The following is a 22,741-nucleotide window of genomic DNA, read 5'->3' as shown; positions in this document are numbered from 1 at the left end:
ACCTGTGATGTTTTCATTTAGACACAAACAGAAACTCCATCGTCTCATGTTTCTGTTGTTTCTGTGGTGCTCTCCTTCATGACACATGCTGTCTAACCCCTGCCCAACACTTTAACCTGACAAATCCATCCTACAAAGCATACACACACACACACACACACACACACACACACACACACACACACACACACACACACACACAGAGAGTAAGACATAAAACGGGCTAATGGCTATGTAAATGCTCTATAATTAACAGTAATAATGGTTTCACACAAAGTAGATTAATCACATCAATGATTGGTAAAACTGATAGGAATCATTTCACTGTTCATTTCCTGGGCTTCATTGAACACACACCAGCTCTCTCTCACACACACACACACACATATGCATGCAATGACACACTTTCCCTTGAATTAATTTGAATAATGACAGACACATTAGCAGAACCCACCAATGACCCCAGGCGATTCTCACAGGAGACATGCAACCACTTAACACATAACACACACACTTACACACACAAGCAGGCACTCACAGACCTTGGGGATATAATTTTGTGCTATATTACCAGTCGATTAGTTTACCTTCCTCTGTCCGTGTGAGCGAGGCCTCCGTCTGTGAGTCAGATGAAAGTTTTTGGGAGGAGAAGAGGAGGACTCCTCTACTCTCTGCTGTCATAGTTAATAACTGTGTCCACCACATTAGTGCTGCATATTGAGATGTTTCCTTTGTAGAGAAGAGGTATTATTGTGATCTTTGGCTTTAGTTGGACTAATAATACTGAGTGTAAAAACATTAATGCTGGACTGTGAGCACACCAAAGTGATGAGGCTTCCCCAGTGTGAGTTTCTGTTACTTCCTCCATGGAGGTTACATTTTCAGGGTTGTTAACTGGTATAACTGGTATATTTATGATTGTACCATCCGTTCCACTTAGGCCTGTCACAATAATCAATAAATCGATTAACTGAACGATAAATAAAAACGTCCTCGGTAAGTTTGCCAGCCTCGATAAACTGACACGTGCATGCATGTTTGTTTTCCTCCTCTCTTTCAACCAAAGAGGCTGAATGAGAAGATGGCTCACTACGTCTATCTTTCCTAACATTGGGGTGCATAGGTTCTATACCAGATTTATAGCGGAGTGAGCATCTGTCAAAAATGCAATCTTTGGCATCTTTTGCAACGGGGCTGCTCGCGCGTACACACGGAGACAGCTGAAGCGAGCGTCCTGAGGGGTAAGGAGGAAACACACACTAATATGAGTGATGGCACGAAAGATACGGTTCTTAAGCCGCCTGCCACAGTCCCAGTGTGGGAATATTTTGTTTTTTGTCAGAATGAACAAAGCGTGAGCTCATGAACACCAACGAGCTGATATGTCGCATTTGTTTGAAAACGGTGGCGACGAAGAAGAAGAAGAGGGAGGTGCAGCGGAGCCTTGTTCTTTGACAATCCGCTCTTACTGAGGCTTTTGGTCTGCAAAGTAAATAGAAATAAAAGCGTCAAACGGTGGGCGCTCAAAGACAGCTACATTGCCAAAGAAATGGAGCCCTTCAATACAGTTGAAAGCCAGAAATGTTAAAAATGTTTGACAGACAGTACGGATTGACTGGGGAAAAGTACATTTTACAAACAATTCAGGAACTGTATAAACTCCCTTTTATTTAGGCTGTAGTTTTTATTGTTGTTGTTTTTGTTTTTTTTGGAGTTTCGTTTTTTCTTTAGAGACAGGGTCTATGTTTTATTGTTTTTGATTGGTATTAATTATTTTCATTGACATGTATTTTTTTCTAAAAGAGAGTCCATTTCATTTTCATTGTATTTTTTTCTCTTTCTTGTTAAATTTATTATATTTTTTGTATAATTTATTTTATTTAAAAGATCCTGACCTTTTAATTACAGTTAAATACTCTTAAGAAATTAAAGTTTCTTGCTTTTGATATGGTGTACTCACTTTATTATCCCATTTATCATAATTACATCAATAAAAAAATGGAAAAAAAAAAAAATTATATTGACAATAATATTGTTTAGCGGCAATAATATTTTGGAAAATTATCGTCTAGCAAAATTTGTTATCGTGACAGGCCTAGTTCCACTTAAAGCAGTACACTGTGATACACTTACAACACATCAGTCCCAAATATTTGGACCACTTCCCCTACAATGGCAGATTCTCATCTTCAGAGCTTAGTGGGACTCTCTTAGAGACTCTCTTTAAAGACTTTGGGCCAGTTTTGCACATTTGATACCGAATGTTGTCCTAAAATAAGAGGTGTCCCTGTACAACCTTTTCACATCCACTACGATACCCATGTTGCAGCCTTGAGTATTAGTCAACGCTATACCTGTTTGATTCGATATTAGCACAAATCATACATGCTTTATTAGTTATAATGTAGTATGGAATATTAGAAAAGGCTTGATCAAGTGTAATTTCTCAAACTGAATGATGAGGTGGGTCATCTTTAACTTCTTCACCATGTGCCACCACAGGAGACTTGTGCATGACAAGTTTTTTTGGCCCTGTTTACACAACGTTTCATATGAAAATGCAGTGAAAAAATCGATATTTACACGAGAACGCTGAGGGACTGAAAACGCTGTAGTAAGCATGCCAGGCCTGTAGTCAGCGTTGTAACTGTCTTGTCCAGAAGACGCTTTTGGGAGATCACCGAAGTAGAGTTAGGTTGATCATCTGGTGTATCGGGGAATGCTAAGTGCAGAATTGGAGCAACAGATGCACAATTTGTTGAAGACAGTCAGCTGATTCTGTTGTACTGTGCATGCTCTCGCGTGAAGCAGACTGTGACGTCAGCATTTCCACTGAAAATGCCTGCTTACTGTTCACACAGCAACGGTGTTGGCAGCATTTCGGAAAAATTCTTCTCTCGTGGCCATTTTCAAAAGTTTGTGTTTTAGGTTGGTTGAAACAACGTTTCCGTGTAAGCACGAGGCCAAAGGGCGACAAAACTTTAACATTTCACCCTAAAACCCTTGTCGTGTAAATGGCCCCTCAGACTTTAACGAAAAATACTGCCATATGGCCCATATTGCTCCTGCTCCTTGTTACTTTGTTGGCACCTTAGCACATGCTGATGTTGTGATCACGTGGGCTCTACATGCTGGATCCGGGCACTGCTGGATAGAAGTGGTGGAGCAGAGTGAAATGGACTGCTTGCATTGGAGTTCTCTTATCAGAGATTCTGAGTATAGGCCCATATAATCTGATACTCTTTGTTTTTGCTGATATTGGACTGATATCCACATGGACAGAGACACCTCTACCATAAAATCCCTGGATTTACCACAACTTGGATTGTATCTTTTTGAAAAAACTGCTGCAAAATCAGGCATTTACAAACAATCTCTGGAAAATCGAATAAATTCCTGGAGAAATTATTTTGTGCTTTACAAAAGCAAGTAGCTTTCAGCTGAATTGAATTAAAATAACATACAATGCTTTTGCAAATAACATTTTTAATTCAAGCTTGAACTATCAAGTTGAAGTGCCTTAACAGTCCTGATTTTCTTTTCTCTTTTGCAATGATCAAACCCTGCTAGACTCACTTTACACATCCTCCACATCAGTCTAGATCAGACAAACCTATAATTACAACAAACAACAAAAGAAACATAAAGAAAAACACAGAGCGTTAGTCCTGCCTGCTTTGGGTCTTGTTGCCTTTCGCAGTAACACAGTCACACAGTAACACAGTCACACAGTAACACAGTCACACAGCTGAAGGTGTGAAAAGTATCTTGAGCATCAAACAATGTACATTTACAGTCATCTCACTCGATTTCTTCACGGCATGAGGTTAATGTGTGGTAACACTTTACTGTCATCTTCACTCATCACCTTCATCATCCTCATAACCCCCCCTTACACGCACACACGCACACACACACACACACACACACACACACACACACACACACACACACACACACACACACACACACACACACACACACACACCAGGCACCTCTCATTGCCATTAATCAGCAGTAACAATGCTTTCTTTGTCAGGGAGGAATGTTTACAATGGGATGCCCCCCAAGGCGTGTCAGCCCCTCCCCCGACACAGCAGTATGTCAGTGTGCCACCAATTACTGAGCGCAAATTGAATGAGGTCATAACGGGATGGGGTCATTAGCAAAACAAACCTGCCGACCCCGAGGGGTAAAAAGGAGTGGAGGAACAGGGGAGAGAGGCCAGAGATCCCCCTCCAAAAGTGTGTGAGGTCCCCGAGTGCACCACACCGACGGTTCATGTACAGTTCAGAGTCTGGCTGCACATCAGGATCTTGGCATACTTTTACATCACTTTACCAAAATCTCTGTGATAGGTTTAGTCCATTCATGTCATTAAAATGTTGGTAGATGACACTGAAGCTCTGCATTACATCATGCATACAAAGGCAAGTGTTGCAGAGATGACGGTTAGATTTACATGCAGGCAGCTGATGGTTACTCTAAAGCCTCAGGAGCATGTTTGTAACCCTTTGTTTCATCACTTATGACGTTTTTCATTCATGTCTTCTGTTTACATGTGACAAATTACTCCCCAAAAACATCGTATTTTCACATGTAACAAGATCAAAATACTCTGAAATCTAACATTCTCACTAAGCTAATTCCGGAGAAAACTTTTTCCTCTTTTCTTTGAAAATGTGTTCTGTTAAAAGACATTTAAAGTGTTTATGAATTCACTTTATTCTAACAAGATTAAAATTATCTGTTGTGCTTTGATTTTTGCCACTTGGACTGCTGATATGTTTAAGCTTTTACTTTCCTCTGCTCCTTCATTTGTTGCATTTGTAAAGTAAAATTTTAAAAAGGCACAATTTTTTTTTCTACCTGTATGACTTTGCAAACTTAAAGAAAAATGATGAAGATATTTTGCTTTATGTTTTTAGAAGCCAAATAAGGCACTTGAGTGGTGCTTTCACGTGCCATGTCGTGCCCCTGATTGCTGGCAAAATGCTTTTCACATGGGGTGAAATATCCCTTTAAATCATTTCATCACAGCTCTCCGTATTTTATGTTGTAGCTGTTTTTCACAATTAAGAAAAAACTATGTTCATGATGTCATCCTGTTACCAATTTACCCCCAAAAAATGACTCATCATGCTTCATTGAGTCATAAAAGCACATTGTTTGGAGAAACGCTTGTTGAGTCATCTACAGTGGACTTTGTTTGTTCTAGGGACAGTGACAAATACGTGATGGTATCAAATATGCTTTAAACCTGTCAAAACAACTTGTTTGAATGTGTAGTTCGTAGGGCTGGGCGACTATATTCTATTCTCACAATTCGATTCTATTACCAGTATTGGGGTGCCGATTCAATTTGAGTTGCGATTCCTTAATATTTACAATGTTTGTGTTTCTCAGTTCGCTCAGTTCTTTTTCTTTTACACCAGACCGTGTTAAAAAGTTAAATGATGATGATAATGTTTACAGACTTTATCAGGAGCCATATTTTCCCATAAAATGCACATCACGTGAGTCAGAGAGAAACATTTCACCCTCTGTTGAAAAAAAGTGTTGACTTTTTTTCCAATCCAGTTTGTAAACAAAGACTGTAATGAAGAGTTTGAATGTGAAAGAAAAAAAAATCAATTTTTTAACAAAAAATCCTGATTCTGACATTGTCAAACAAAAGAAATCCCAATATATTGATTTTTCCATTTTTTCCCCACCCCTCTAGTTTGCATTTCTGTTAGTGTCATAGTATTCTATGTGACGTTTCTACTATTTTTAACGAATTAAAGAATCAGTCCCATTAAAATTGTCAAATGGGTAAAACTACAAAGCCATGACAAGTTTTAAAAAATTCACCTTCCTAGAAGTTATGACAGTGTACTAAAGAAATAGACCATTTGTTATAAAATGTAGTCTCAAAGTGTATATTAGTAGGGCTGAACAATTAATCGAATTTAAACCTACATCGCAATGTAACAGAGTGCAATTTTTCAAATCGCAGAGTCTGCAATTTAAAAAAATAAAGTTTAAAAAAAGTTTCATGTACACAGACCTGGAGGGGATATTGTAACTTGTGTTCCTTCTTCCTTAAAAACAGCAAAAGTCAAAATGCTTTTTTTTCTGGCAAAAATATTACACGTCTACGAGGCTTGAAGTTAAATCAATCTGTCAATATTCTTCTGTGATAGTGATAGTTTAATAAAGATATATTATATATATCAACTTGTGCTTCAATCTATTTCATTTCATCATAACATGTAGGCCTGGCCTTCATACTATAGAATGATATAGAATGATTTTATTAATTGGTTTTAGTAAAAAATTCCAAAAAAATACCCCCCCCCCCCCCCCCCCCCCCCCCCCCCAAAAAAAAAAAAAAATAAAATAAATAATGATAATGATAATCATAATAATAATAATAATAATAATAATAATAATAATAATAATAAAATAAAGTAAAATAAATAAATAAATAAATAAAAAAATAACATAAATTTAAAAAAAATTGAATGCTAAATCGCAATTTCAATATTGGTCCAAAAAATTGCAATTAGATTATTTTCCAAAATCGTCCAGCCCTATATATTAGTGTATATTTTATTTTTTGAGCGCAGATAGCCTTATGGTTAAGGGCATGCCATGGGGTTCGCCCTTGTGCAGGCCTCTTTCCTCCATGTCACTCTTCACTCTCACCACTGTTTAATGTTCTAAATTTCTAAACTTGATAATATGGCTTTTGTTGTGCCAAGCAAGTCAGTATGATTTAGACGTCAATGTTTTCTCTGTGTTTTTGGGTAAGTTGGTGTGAAATAATTTTAAATTTAATTTTTTACTGCATTGTAAACTATAATCATATTCACTGAAACATTTTTGTCCAGTATCAGATTTTTAATGAGAAACGTTGTTCACACCTATCGACATTCATCAGTCACACATTTTTCACCCCCCAACTTAAAATACGTGCCCATAAATTACGCACTAGTTGTATATGACTGTTGTTGTCGTTGATTGCTGATACCGATGTTCTGTTTTGGGGACCTTTTGTCATGACAGCCTGTTGGTTTCTCTGTTTTGATGTCACAGTGTTTTCATAGTTGGAAAGTAGGACACTGTTGTGTTCACAGTGGAGCAGACATGGCAAAACACCCCCCTTACACACAAGCAGAGCACATTTAGAAACCCACTAAAACCTTTACCATGTTTTTACAAAGCAAACCCAGCGTCAGACCTCTCCTCCAGCATCTGAACTCATCAGTCAACATAAATACAAACATCATCTGCCATGTCACGCGTCACTTCCAGAGTCATTATATCCCAAACTATTAAAATATTGAAGATGCTCAAAGCGATTAGTGGTGAGGCTGTCCGGTGTGTGCGCGTGTGTGTCCTTTGTTGGCCGAGGGCATATTTGTGTTTGTGTATCTCCATTGTGACGCGTGTAATCCGCATGCTCTCTAATCCCGGAGCAGGTGGCCAGGCGTGTGGCGGCTGTGGGGGTGTAGCGAGGGCACACTCCTCCTGCTCCCCTAAACATACGCACACACAGACTGACACGCTCACACACATATGATTGATCCACAAACCTAGAAACACATCAACGCTTAGCACATAGCCTGTTCTTTAAGGGATAGAAACACCCAAAGACACACGTACACTTTTTCACACACACCTAAAGCTGACAAGATGAGGCCCTCGTACATGATGTGTAACAGGAGAAAGAGCTCCTCAGTTAAAGCACGTGCCTGTGTTCTCAGTCCACCCATCCTCGGCTGCCTCCTCCCAGCGTGCGTCCGCAGCAGACACGCTTGCGTCCAGGAGCTCTGCGCTGCCATTAACAGGTGGGCAGAGAGGAGGCGGGGCTGGCATCTGTCACCAAAGTCTGCATCCGTCCTTTTACACTGTACACCTTTCCATCTGCCCATGTCGAGGCAAATAGAGGAGGAGGAAGGTCAATAATGCAAAGGAAATGAGGAAACTGTCATTTTGAGGCCTTACCTGAAGCTACCTGCTGTGTTTTCTCCTCAGGCCAAGAAGCGTCTGACCTTTGTTTTTTAGGAGTCACATGAGTGGAGATGTAGGTTGTGTGAGATTTTCAGCACTGTACATACACTTCACTGTCTTCTGATGTCATAGGAGGCCTCTTGACCTTTCACCTCTGTATTGTGACATTAGTACATGAAATGTGTGGCAGTTAAAGCTGCTGCTCCTCTACAAGTTTTCCAATTATTGAGCTGATAGCACAAATGTGACCTTATTCTAGGTTTCCTCACTGTGTTGTATAATATATTCATAATCATGTCAATGCATTGGAATATCTTTAGTTTATTCCACTTGTTCAATAAGTCACACTTGTTTATAAATTCAGAATACAGAAAGAAATATTTCAAGTATATTACTTTGAATATCGATTATTATGACTATTAGTCATTAAAAATCAAAACAAAATTGAGAAAATTACATGGGACCTATAAAAAATATTTTTCACACAGAAGTCTTGACTAACTAAAAAGTATGTTAATTTATATGTACTTAATATTTGATCTGAGTTACTTTTGCTTATACCATGGTCTGGGTAAATACTCAATTCTGATTGGCTGCAGGGTGTCCGTTAAAAGGTGATAATGGACACCTAGAAAAGAAGTTTCGGTCAAATAGCCTGATGGTTCTAAATTACTGCGCTGGATCAAACAGTAGTTGGTAACCTTGGCAACGGAAACTTAACATCACCTAGCTCATAGACAGTAGACAAAATGAACGATGATCAGAGTGTATACACAAAACAGTGTAGGATAAACTTACTTTCTTGGTAGCACATTTAATGATCAGAGTGAAAGGTGGATGATATTTCTTGCAATAACGAGCAATTTAGTAAACTATCTGTTGACATTTATTCTTTGGAGAAAAAAAAATCACATCATTCTCTGGATACACAAACAATAAGAGGCACTTGCCCCCTGAAATCACACTTTTTGCACATAACATCAAGCAATCATCTCACTTCCCTCCACTGATTAGGCCTAATAGCTTACAACAACTGTGGCCGACCAAGTTGCAGGTTCTATGGCCAGAGGAGGTTACCTTAGCAACGTGTCACAACGAGTGACATTAAATAGTCCGCTCAGCAGCTTCTTGTTTAAAACGAAATTATTTTAACGGTACAAAAACAACATTAACGTGTTAATAATTGATTAAATATGTATTTCTTTCATAAGTGACCATGGTATAAGCGGGATAATGCCCTCCGAGGTGTCCATTATCAGAAATTAATGGACTTCGCCGAAGCAACCGTCCTCCGCTTGGCGTCGGACAGTTCACGCCTCCGTGTCGTCCAATAATTTCTGATAATGGACACCTCATTGGGCATTATCCCTTACATAAATTACTGCATCAATGGGATGTGGCATGGAGGTGATCACACTCAATACCTGCTTGACAATACTCCATGGGTTCTCTCTGAAGTTTATGCCTTGATAGTTTTCTTGCCAATCAAGTACAATAATATCGTGGTCATTATACCAACTTTTGATACTTTTGGCAGTGTGGGCAGGAGCCAAGTCTTGCTAGAGAAGAAGGACTGTAGCGTGAAGTGCTCCAAAGTTTCCTGGTAAACGGCTGTGTTGTTTCTAGACTTCACAAAACATAGTGGACATCAACAGCAGATGACATGGCACCCCAAACCATCACTGGCTGTGGAGACTTTACAGTGGACTTCCAGGGACTTGGATTGTGAGTTCTCTGACTCCTCCTTCTCCAGACTCTGGATTCTTGATTCCCAAATGTAGATCAAAACTGATTTTAATCTAAAAGGAGGACTCAGACCACAGAGCAATTACTCAGGTGAGATGCTTCTGATGTTGTCTCCGGTTCAGTAGTTTGACACGAGGAATACAATTGTTGTTCCCAAATCCCTTGCTATGTCTGTGTGTGGTGATTCTTCATGCTCAGACTTCAGCCTCAGTCCACTTCTTGTGAAGTTCCCCAAATTCCTGAATAGGGTCTAGCTCTTTTTCACCCAGACTTACACTAAACTTTTCAGTAAAATGCTTGGATACAGCACTCTGTGAATCGCCAGTTTCTTAAGCAATTGCTTTTAGTGGTTTACACACTTTGGTGGGATAAAACCATAGACTGTATATAGAGTGGTCAGCGTGGCTCCGCCATTTCTCATTGTACAGTTTTGAAGCCAACATACCCCAATCACAGGGTCAGCCATTGGCAGCCAGAGTCTGGCAGTAGAGACAATGAGGGATTCTGGGAGAATCTGAGTGGAGCTGGGAGACGAAAATCACTTCTTGACTCTACCCCCTGACATATTTTACAATTTCCGGAAAAAATACACGAGAACAGCAGCTGTCAATCATTGTTAAATGTTACGTAAAACCTTGTTTTTAACCTTGTATAACTAATGAAAACGAAACTTTCCAGAAAAAAGAGGACTTGAATACAAGACAGCCAAATGATATCTTCAAATCACCACAACAATCAGACGTGAGAAACATTTCTACGAGGTGTCTTAATTTTTTAAAGTTTGACCACAGCCCATCTGGAATGACTGGAAAGCTGTATTTTTTAACCTATACTGCAGCCAGCCACCAGGGGGAGCAGTTTTTGTGGAGACCTCACTTTGAGCCGAGCAAGCGGACATCCATTTTTTTTTACAGTCTATGGGTAAAACTAGATATTGAATTTTGCTCTAGCAAGAGTACTCAGCAGCAACAAGCTAATGTTGCACTGTTGCCGACTGAATGAAAATAAATGCATTAAACAGCTACCTCTGCATTGTTTTTGTGAAATGACATGCTGGAAAACATAACGTCATAAACAGCCTCAGATTTACTGTCACACTTATCTAATCAAACACGGACTACACTGTGTGTTTTTGACTGTAGTGTTTAGTATTTTCCTCCTCAGTCTGCAGCTTCCTTGACACAATTTGACTCAATTATCTGTATGCGCCGTGCTTTCAGTTCCAGCTTATGGATGTAAATTTGACCACTCAACTCGTGTAATCTGTTATTACAACATCTCCCTGTTGCTCTTATAAGGAGATTTATGATTTTCCTGCTAATGGTCTGTTCTCATGAAGGCAGGAGTGCTTTGTTGGCAGGGTGTCCACCATGGGTTTAATCCAGGGTCAGAATGTCCCCATGCTAAATGGGTGCTTAAAAAAAGAAAGAAAGAAACATTAACTAGGCATTAACTTTGTGTAAAACACTAATTCTCTGATGGCAATTCTTTTTTTTTTTTACATATGCTGGATTTTCTTTAAACCCGTAATCAGCTTTCTGCTTTATGTCCATGTGTTTAATGTGTTTTAATGTTGCGGTTTCCTCAAATTACAACATACTAGTACTTTCAGTGATTTAGCTTACGTGTAGCTGCAAACACAGAGCTCACATCCTGGCCCCATTAAATAGTAAGTTAACTTTTAGAGAGGTTTGCAAACATTCACAGGTCCAAAGTCAGTTCATTCTGAAATAGTTCTTATGAATGAATGTGATGCAAATCAGATATTTATCCAGATTTTTAGATTTTCAGTATGTTCTTTATGGAATCTATGGAGGCTTTCCCCTTAGAAACTGACCATAAGAAATCAACCATTTCACTGAAACATCTCAGCCTGTTCACTTCATGAGTGCTCTTTGTAAATGATGATTTAAAGAATGACCCAGAGTTGATTTTTTTCTGGATGCTGTTTTGTTTGGCAGAGCTTCACCCTCCTTCTAAGAAAATCAAAATCCTGCGCAGAGAGTGCCACGGCTGTGGTATGAAAATAGCATAAGCAGATGGCAAAAGCAACTATTAATATATCAGAGGAGCACACAGGAGGTCCAGTTTTTGAGCGTTTCATGCAGCAGATCCTGAGCTTAAAGTGGATAAGTGCCAAACAAACCTGGAAAAAAAAACAAATCTTCATCGTGATGGAGTTTTCTTGTACACCAAGTGATCTATGGACATCTTGAAAAATCACCCAGTTGGTCCCATGTGTTTAATATTGTTGAGATCGTCACAGCTGCATGTTCACTACGGAACGTAGGCAGAAAATGACAACAAATACTACTGCGTGCCCAAAATAGCTGAATAAAGTAATTATTAGCAGATTGTCAGATGTTTTGTGATTCATATGTTCAGAGCTGTAGGCAGTTAATCAAAGAAGACATTTCCCAGTAAAAACTCGAGTGATACTTTTACACATGCACAAAATTTCCTGAAATTTTCCAGACAAGCTGCATGTGTGAACACAGACAAATTATTCACCTTAACTTAACCTCAATGTTTTTATTGCCGGCTCTTTTGTACAATTTCTGTCCAGGTGCGTTGACGTGAGATTCATGAAAGTAATATTAAGGGATATTTCACCAAGAAGGCAGTCTGAGTGTGTTTGTGCTTATGCTTTGACTGGAGTTTCTTCCTTTGTTGAAAAATGCTACACTGGCACAAAATTAATCAATTAAATAGAAAATAATTCAATGTAAGAATGTCTTATGTAAGAATGACATAAAAATGAGGCAAGTGAGTTTTGGTAGTTTTGAAACCTTAATTTGAGATTGAAGAAGAGGTATATCTCAGTAGATGATGCTCCCAGTACAGAAACATGCTTCCTATGGAGACAAGCAGCCAGATTCTGGCTGGAAGCATGTGCGGCTTTATGGCACATCCCGACCGGAGCTCTTTTTGATGGAAAACCGAGACTAAGTATTGTTCATGTGTAGAGCTTTGTTAAATTTTGGAAAAGACATGTTTGCCAGGGGTTTAGGAAGAAAGAAATTAAAGAAAAAGAGTGAAAACATGTGGTGCAGTGGAATAAAAGGATCAACAGTTTTAACCAGTGAGTTGTAAAATACTACACCTTGATTACAGAGTCCATTTGATGTCATGTCCAGCCTCTTGAATATCCCCTGTCTGACAGGGGAAACTTCATGCTGTGAGGGAACTTGTGAACCCCAGCGCTGAAAGTTTTCAGGGGCAGACATTTCTTAAAATTTCAGGAAGTTGCATGTGTGAAAGAGGCTTCTTATTGTTTTTTTAATTGAATAACTGTAAAGGTCAAAAATATTAAACAATGAAACAAAGATGAGTTCAGACTCTTGGTCAAGCATCACTTAGGGGCCTCATATATATACATTAAGTATTCAAAATTGGCTCCATGTCGCTAACAACTTGTGTGGGTAAATTTATCACTGTATTTGTTATTAACGCTCAACATTTTGATGATCATTCAATCACATTTTTTTTTTAATCCAAAATCCCTCTGGGTTCTACTTTGGTGGAATATAAATGTAGGTCTTTGACATTTTCCCCTTACACCCTGAAGTATGTTTAATAGTATTATTTTAATACTTTTGTTTTGGCACCAGATAGTTCTTCAATAACTGATGTTTACAACAACAAAAAACAGCAGCATTCACAGCTCCGCTTTGTCCTCTTGGTCAGTCATCAAGTTTTTGCCACTTTTCAAGTTACAATTTCAAAACCTGAAAGCTGTTTTAAAACACAGCTTACTTGTACTTTAAACAAGCACTGCATTTAACAACTATCTCCCTGGACTTCATCCAAACATAGACAAATGATTTTGAGGCTGTAGTAGGTCAAGTTTTAAGTTGTATGGCCTTGTTGAAGAGAGGTGGTTTTCTTTTGCCTTTGCTTAAATTTTATTTTATTTCATCCTGGAAACAGTTTAGACGATTTCACGAGTTTATCTGAGTAGTTTCAAAGACATCCATAGCTCAGTGTTTGGTGCAATTAAAAGAATATTTTGTTGCTTTAAGTCCCATTAAAACATCACATGGTATTATTTAGTGTAAGCATCTGATAGAACTGAGCATAATCTCATCAGATTGTGTAATCCAGGAGATAAAACCACTCTAATGGTTTAACACAGATTGAGCGGGTCATAAAGAGTTAAGGCCGCACTTTTAACCATTTAACATATTCTTCAACCGCCATTCTGACGCTAGCACAGAAACACTATTGTTCCAGTCATTTAAATGAGATTCCTGGACTGTAGATGAATTATGTATGCGTTTCTGTGTCGATATGTGATAGACGTGGCTCTTCCTGAGAATGTAGGACACGTACTTATGCATAACAATAGTCTTCAGTTATATTCTCACCAACAAATTGGCCGTTTATCGCCCATGTTCTCCTTGTCATAAAAAAACTATGATCTTTTTGTTTACTTTATGCAGAAATCAGCTCCATATCCCACTTTGTCAAAACGGCCGTTACACTGTGTCCTTTTGCCCCAGAACTTTCACTTAATCCACTTTCTCAGAAGACAAAGTCAGACTTCTGTCAGTGATGCTGTGAAGCTTATCAAAAATGAGCTCTTTTTAACCACCAGCATGTCTTTGTATTTTATTCATTTTTCACAATATTCCATCTGAACCAGTGCATTTTAGAAACAACTTCAATTGATTGTAAGTGGGATGAATTGGTTTAATATTTTTCCCACATCTTAATCTTACATATAAATTGGTTTCAAGCACAAAACAACTGTTAGTTTTACAGAATTTTAAATGGCCATAAAATATTAAAAAGTTTCCCTTTTTTATCATCATTTGGTCATTGGGGCAGTCACCTTAGAGATGGCTGAGGTCTACAATACAGTTAAAAATAGAGAGTAGCTATTACAGTATTTCATGCACAGAGAAGATAGTAGGGTGGAAACAAGTGATGCAAATAAATTAGGCTAATATTTTGGCTTTCTATGAGTTTTTGACAGTTTTTAGCATTTACCAGACTGCAGCAGTTATCTTTGATGAAATCACATGTAAAGTGTGTAAATCACTCGTCCCTCAGTCCTCCGCAGGTCCTCTCTACCCCGGGCGGGGAAACCTGTCCCTGGTTGCGGTGAGCTGCAGCCTCTCGGGGGAAATCTGCCTCAGGGAGCCGGTGCGCACACGTGCAGTTAAAAGGAAGCTTCCGAGTCTTATTTTGAGATAATTATTTTATTTAGTCTAACATCCTCGGATTGCGATGTGAGGATTAACGAAGCACGTCTATCGGATCCATAGCCCCTTCGTGAAAACTGGACTCTTCGGGGCCGTTAGTCCTGCTGCAAGGACGCTTGCCGTGGCTGCTGCGCTCAATGTTTTTACTGGACCTGATGACGCTTTATAAATAATAATTAAAAAACACAGCACATATTAAGGGGACTTTAGGCTACCACAATGACAATCATTTAAAGTCGATTGATTTTTCATCGCAGGACCCAAATTAAGATTTTTTGCAACCTCGGCGCTTTGATCTTTATTGGCTCATGGATTTGACTTTTTACATTGGGTTTGTTCACCCTAAACTGTGTCCAGTACGTATGGCTGGATTATAGTCCCCAACAGGTTTTTTTTTGTTAGAAATTGGTGATTGTAACTTGACTTTCTCACTTCTTAATTGCTTTAATAAACGACTTGCCTTTTTTTAAGCTTGATCCATACTGACAGGTGCCTCGTGCCAACTCTTCTCCTGTTCGTCATCTCAAATGTATGCATTGCTGTACCCCACAAAAGTGAAACGTTAAACGGAATAAATGTTAGAAGATGGTATAGGCTAACTTCACCACAGACCAGGTTCCCTTGCCACTCTGTCAGGGGGCTAATTGTGTTGTTTGGGGTCAAACGGACACGGACGACAGCAAAAGTCACACTAAAGCATGGAAATAAAGAAACCTCTTGTGCCTTGTCCCTTCGTAATTAAGTTAATAGCACGAGCCCTTCTATTCTCCTTTGTCTTTAATCCGTGCACGCGCTTCTGAACCTGCTCAGTATACTCTCTCTTGTAAACCGGGTGTAGGCTAATCTCTGCAACAGATGTCTGTTGACTTATTTAGCGATTTTTTTAAATGAACTTGATTTAGTTAATTAGGCTACTAAATTGTGTGTGGGGGCAATTATTTTTTGTTTAATATCATATAGAAACTTTATTTTGACGCCGTTTAGAAGGGTTTAAAAAAATCATAATTATTTGTTATTTAGTCCATATAAGGTAGTAAGATGACGTGAATTACGCCCTCGTTATACGCCTTTGTGTGGCTGAAATATTATTAATTTTATTTATGTATTTATCAACCATCATTATTATGTACCCCTTATCCTTTTCCGTATTTATGTCAGTGTAAACCGTCTGTTGACCCAGGCTATTTCCTGGGACTCTTGGGCAGTTGAACTAATTTCTCTCCTCTGTGTGAACTAAGCAGCGGTGCGCCTTCAACTACAGAGCAGCCGTCAATAAAATGTTGGATTATCCGCTTTAGGAGCCCGGATTAACATAGTTCTAGCATAACTCAAATTCCTCTTCGCCTGGACGGAAATGATGGAGTCTATGATGTGATGTAGACGTTATAACATCAATTTGGTGACATTTGGTGAGAGTGGATGGCACTGTGGATTTTATTTTAAAATGTGATATATGAGAAGGATCTAAACAAACGCTTGCCATTCTTGGTAGCAAAAACGAAACAGACAGAAAACCCCATTGATACAAATACAGTCAGATCATTGTGTTGTTCAGTGGTTTTTATTGTCATTTAGAGTTTGTGGCCTTCTCACAGCACATCACAGCTCAAATAAACCTCATCTGCTGCTGACTTAAATCACCCCTTACTCCCTATTTCAATCTAATAAGTCCGTTCAATGTTTTATCATTTAACACTCAAGACATGAAAATAAACCTACCAAATTCAAAGCTGGGTTTTTGGCCAACTTGCATACAAAGAGTCACAATTCAAACAGAAAAAGAAATCTAACACGTGGGGAAAATAATTCATTAACACTTAAAGGACATTTTGATCACACACAAACGGACTGATTGTCTCTTATTACTAAACACATTTCTTATAAATTAATAGTGCATCCTATCAGAGCTGCCCTCACACACACACACACACACACACACACACACGCACACACACACACACACACACACACACACACACACACACACACACACACACACACACACACACACACACGCTTTGATCAAAGGGGCCCTTCAGCGTGCCAACAAAATAAAAAAAGACAAGAGAGAGAGAGGGGAGTCTTTAAGGAGCTTAGAGAAAGAACCTGACCTACTCCTCAAACTCAACCCAACTTAGACTCTTTTGATCCTTTTTTCCTTTTGGTCAGCACATTTGTTCCGTGTCCTCGATCAAAGTTAGAGAGAAATCAGTCTGAATGTTCAATAAATTAACCCAACAAGTGAGACCTGCTGTCCTGGAGGTAGAAGTTGGGGCCTGTAGTTTTTAACTCCCAACTGTGGGATTTGAGTTAAAGTATGCATGTTGTGGAAATTGTTCTTTTATTTCTCTCTTTTCACAGCACTTGAAACTTCCACGCTGACTGGTCTTTATAATCCAAACAGTCCGCGTTGAAATTGAGCTTCCACGATGATGTTTGGTCCTTATAGTCCAGGCAATCTGCAGCTCCAGTGAAGCCCAGACCCGCCGCTCCGTACGCCGATGAGGAGAGCGAGGACGCAGGGCTTAGATGACTGGACACCCCGCTGCCGCCCATGGGGCTCATGGCAGAGCCCGCGGCGGAGAGCTGGTGGTGCATAGGCGAGAGGTAGGAGCCGCAGTCCATCCCGGTGAAGTAGGAAGAGGAGCCCGTGTAGCCCTGGTTGTAGCCGGACGCTTGTGTGTAGGTCATGGGGTAGGAGCGCTGCATGCACGAGGAGGAGGAGGTGGACAGAGGGTCCGACAGAGGGGAGATGGAGGCTGGGCTCCAGATGGACACCGGCACCGCGCTGCTGCTGCTGGTCACAGCCGGAAGAGACGTGCTGGAGGGCGGCGTGAACTGACCGCTAGCTCCGCTTTCTGAGCTGCCTTCACGGACTGGAGAGCATTTTTTCTTAACCGGTTTACTGATCACTTTGTTCTGCACTCCACTTTGGGTTTGCTGAGCCTGCTGCCGGTGCTTGGCTCGCCTGTTTTTGAACCAAACCTGTAAGAAAAAAAATAGTTTTAGTTTCTAGAATTTAAATATAAAAAAATGATTGAGCCCAGAATATGTTGATGTTTCCTTTGATTCTTTGGTAAAAATAAAAAAAGAAACTTGTGAAAGTCTGCGAAGTAATGACAGATTTTAGGTCATCCAGGACAAAACTTAAAGAATCCACAGCAGCTATCTAATATTGATAAATATTTCACCCCCTTTTTTGCATTTTCTTGAATTTGGTTTTAAAAAGAGGCTGAAGGGTTTTCTGTAGGTCCCTGAGAGACTATGATATTGGACGCAAAATATCGACTTGAGCCAGTGTTGTGAACACTTGCCTCCGTTTACAGAATATTGACTTCTACATGCTTGGTTAAATATGTGTGTTGGTGATAATTTACTCACTTGAACGCGGGATTCAGGCAGGTTGATTTTTAAGGCCACCTCCTCTCTCATGAAGATGTCAGGGTACCGGGTCTTAGCGAAGAGGTTCTCCAGCACGTCGAGCTGAGCCCGCGTGAATGTCGTCCTCTCTCTCCTCTGTTTGCGAGGGGTTCCTGATGAAAACGAAGGAGCATGGTTATGAAAATGAGAAGAAGACAAATAAGATAGCGTTGAATTGAACAAACTTCTTTGGCTTTGTCTTCGTTGTAGTCAAATTAAATCCCAAATTGCTACATGTTTTTGGACCGAATGTATAATCTCATACAATCTCAGGTGGTTAAAATTGGAACTTTAAAGGTTTTAATGAGGTTATTATTATTTTTTGTTGCCTGGTAGTATAAGACACACAAAGTCGTCTATTTGGTTATTCTCACAAACAAATCAACCTGGTCGATTTCATGTAATTTCATACACAAAAGAAATGTTAAAACTGCCTGATAATTGTTAGTATTTGCCCCATTTTAGCGATGAACCTTTGTGTTAATTACCTTGGTATCCCACTGACGGATGCAGCAGGTCCACTCCTGAGGCAGATAAGCTCAGTCCGTTCACCGTGTACGGAGGCTGTTTCAGATAGGACATCATACTGGCGGCTGAATCAAAGGGCACCGATCAGGAAAAAAAGAGGTGATGTGATATATAAAAAAGAAAAGAAAAATTAAATCCCTTTGTGTCCTTCTTTGAATTTTTACTTCGTCAAGGCCAACCTGGAGCGGGACACTCGTCAAGAAGCTTGAATAGTTTCGCCTGTGCGCGCTGGATTTTACGCGCAGCCTTTACGCAGCGCGACGATTAGAGAAGTGGGCGCCCTCGGACTCGCGGGGCTCTTAAAGCCGAGTGGAGACCCCCAGCTGTCCCTGTTGGACTGAGAATGCTCTGTCTGGCTGACAGGCGTTTACGCCATCACCCCCCACCCCCCTCCCTCCCCCCCAACCAGCCACCACCACAGCACACACACTAGCTGCTACAATAACCCCGCCCATTACCACTACCTCCCCCCTCCCAAACACACTCCTCTCCGAGTAGCACCAAAACAAAACATTGTCGTTAAAATGCGCACACTCGTGGGCCCCAACCGGGCTCTCAATTAGCATATACCCACAGGTTAGGCGAAGCTAAATAGACAGCTGATTGGGGGGCCATTTGCAGAAACAAAGCCCACTGTTGACCGATAAGTAATGCTGATAACAAAAGAGTTTAGGGCGCAAACAAAGGGCCAATACTGCAAACTGAGCGCGCATTCACATACAAACTCAGCATCTTCATTTCTTTAACTCACGACTATTGTTTGTTTCCACTAAAACCCTTGTACATTTAAATTTAACTAAATTAAAATATGAAGGAAAAATTAGCTAATAAATTGAAACACGCAGGCATTCCCCAAACTAAGTTTGGATATATTAATAACACTCTTCAGGTTGGTTCCCCCTCCTTCCTCCTTCCCTCTTAATGAATGGCTCCCGGTAATTAGATTTGGAAGGTGAGACTACCGAGAAGTGTTGATTAGAGAGAAAACACTTCATCTTTATCCAAACACACAAGGAGATGGACCACTACTGACTGATATCTATACCTACTTACTGTGAATAGAAAGAGTTAGACAGGGAAGAAAGTTATCCTCGTAATTTACTATCAAAACCCTAATGTAGTGCGGGTGAAAACAAACCAGACCATTATTTTTATTTTTAGCGTGAATTGGAAAAAAAATATACCATACAAGAAAAATATCTACAAAAAATGAAAAGAGCAAAAGGTCCGGCCTCATAACAACTTTGTTTTAATACACAGATTGTTGCAGACATTTTTGTAATAAATATAAAAATATATTCAACTTGTTGAAGGCTGATATAATTTATGAGTAGAACATTATAAAGAAAAACAAATGGCTCATTAGCTAAATTTTTCCCTTTTCGTAGAGAAGATAGATTCATGTCTGGAAGCATGTAAAAGAAAAAAAAAGGCCACTGAATCCAACTTAAACGCAACGCTGTAAGGGCTAAAATATTAACTGATTTAAATAATAGCTAATTAAAGTGTACACCATATGCTCCTGTCCAAGGCCTCTCCTAACGTCTTCACTGACACCTACCTGTAGCATAGAGTTCCCAGGACCCCGGGGCGCTCCCCTCTCCCTGCCTCTTATCCAGCCAATAACGGCCACTCCTCAAGACCCAATCTGTCACTTTTTTCACCCCCGAGCTACCGGTTGCTCCACATCCGTTCAATAATAACAATAATAATGGTAAAACCCCTGCCATGCAGCCATTAATTATTATCGGCTGCAAGAGATTTTTTTCTCCCCTCTCTGTAAGAAATTAACGAGATAATCCGGACGGCACGCGCTGGCCTGATTACAGGACGCCAGCCACGACTCCGCATTCAGGCCTCCGCGATTTTCTGCGTCACGAAAATAAAACAAAGCCTGGCATTGTGTTTATCAGACCAGCTGACTGCCAGACAACCAGCACCCTCCCCACGCACCACACATGACCCCCCCATCCAAAATAATCATAATAATAAGACCAACCAACCCTGACACTCACTTTCCCAAAATGACCCAAATTCAAACAATTATTACAGAAAAAAATTGATACTATCCTGTTTCTTTTTTTTTCTTACATTTTTTCATATGATGAGTAGCTGAAATATATTTGACTAAAAAATTCAGCATTACTTTTAATCGTGGAAATGCATTTGTATTTTCTACTATTTTTTTTTAAATATCCCACAAACTAGAATTATTGCTGTAAATTCGTTACTGTTATATCTTTAAGATTCAATGTCCATGACCGTGTTAACTTAATTTTGAGAGGGTTTCCTCTCCCTCGTCTGAATTCATGACCACAAACAGGGTGTGTAGTCAAACAGCAGCGGCAGCAGTGTATTATCTGAAGTTGTAGGCTGCTATTAATCGCTTGAATGCCTCTTTGCTGCTGCAGCTCACAGAGGCGTAAGGCTGAAAAGTTTCCTTTACATCCCGCCTCCCCAATTACCCCCTGCGGGATCAGTGCGCCCCGAGCGGACCTGCCGCTTTTAAAAAACAAAAATACACATTTTTCGCTTTACTGATTTTATTTTTAAAAAAGCACTTACTTCGTTTTTCGACGCCTGATTAAAAATTGAAAGTCTTGTCCTTTTCGTTGCCTGTCGTCCTGATAAGAGGCAGTTTCCTCCTCCCGGTAAGCTTGTTGGATGCGGATAATACAGAGAGATGCTTAGTATTTATCGAGAGGGAGAGACAGAAAAGGGGAGCGAGAGAGTAGAAGAGGAATTTTTACCAGCCAATAGAAATGAGAGAAAAAATATGCTGTGTAGAGGTGTAAGATGAGCATCAGCTGGAGAAAGGTGGAAGCATCAACTTTAAAGCACACCTGGGCCCTCTCTACTTCCTGTTAACAATGATTTTACCAAGAACAAAGAAATAATTAATGCATAATAATCTGCAAAAAGCACAGTTCACCACTTTTAGAAACAGATAGGTGTGATTTATGATCAAGAGCAGCCAATCAGAGCCGAGCACCTGCACAGGGCAGCCAGATGATGATCCACTCATCTCAGTTTAGGCTATAACACTCTTCCAGATTAAAGCTTCAGATTTATTTGTTCTAGATTAAGAAAGGAAAATAATCAAAAAAGCTGAGCCAGCAGAACAGAAGCAGTGTTTTTTTTTAAAGGAAGTGAAAATAACTTCTTGGGGATGTGTCACGGTTTGAGTCTGTGTAAACCTGTAAAGGAGATTTAAGGGGAGGGGGATGATGGCCTGTGAAGCTCTACACCCCCACTACAATTCCCACACAGAAAATTAATAAATAAAAAGATAAAAATCTACATTATTAAAAGATTTTTTCATTAACTTAAAAAATACAGCAACTGGATTAATACAGTTCAAAGTTAAGTCCACAATGAAGTGCTTTTATTTAATCTGTTTTCACTCTGTTTTGTCTAATCTTGGCCTCATGCAGTAGCCCAAAATTAATCTGGTTGATGCTCCCAAACAAGCAGCAGGTTAGAGGAGTAATTAGGAGTCTAGATGCCAGATGAACAGACTGTGAGGCTGCTGCTTATTAGACAGCAAGACTTCAATCAATACCACATTTTTAATAATAACCCTGCCTTGTCTATAATGGAGAAAAGCTTCTACATATTGTCTATGACCCACTGCAATAACAAAGTCAGTGCCACCAATTAGAAACTAAAGATATTTTGGAAATCAGATTGGTTCGCTGATTTTTTGTTCATGCTGAGATTTAATTTTGGTCATAAGTGGCCTTAAAGAGTTTTACATTAATTGTTTTTTTTTTCCCTCAGAGACTATGAAACAAACAGTCTAACAGATCTGCTCTCTTGTTGTTCTTGGCTCCCACTGAGCG

General features: G+C 39.7%; 1 protein-coding gene and 1 long non-coding RNA gene across 2 annotated transcripts in view; one reads left to right on the top strand and one right to left on the bottom strand.

Moving 5' to 3' along the window:
* LOC141802075 (uncharacterized) overlaps positions 1-22,741 on the top strand; it is a 45,742-nt gene that overhangs the window by 7,035 nt on the left and 15,966 nt on the right. The window lies entirely within an intron of this gene.
* LOC141801484 (homeobox protein OTX2-A-like) lies at positions 16,512-21,595 on the bottom strand. The gene is made up of 4 exons (XM_074684521.1): positions 21,465-21,595; positions 18,860-18,964; positions 18,333-18,484; positions 16,512-17,936 (listed from the first exon to the last, which is right to left on the bottom strand). Exons 2-4 carry the CDS (start codon positions 18,954-18,956, stop codon positions 17,307-17,309), a joined length of 879 nt encoding a protein of 292 aa, XP_074540622.1. The 5' UTR covers positions 18,957-18,964; positions 21,465-21,595; the 3' UTR covers positions 16,512-17,306.

This window comes from Halichoeres trimaculatus, unplaced genomic scaffold (assembly GCF_033239565.1).
Source record: "Halichoeres trimaculatus isolate MK-OKI-2021-1 unplaced genomic scaffold, fHalTri1.1 fHalTri1_scaffold_13, whole genome shotgun sequence".
Classification (NCBI taxonomy): Eukaryota; Metazoa; Chordata; class Actinopteri; order Labriformes; family Labridae; genus Halichoeres; species Halichoeres trimaculatus.
The sequence above is the reverse complement of the archived record's forward strand: the minus strand, read 5'-3'. Positions and strand labels throughout refer to the sequence as shown.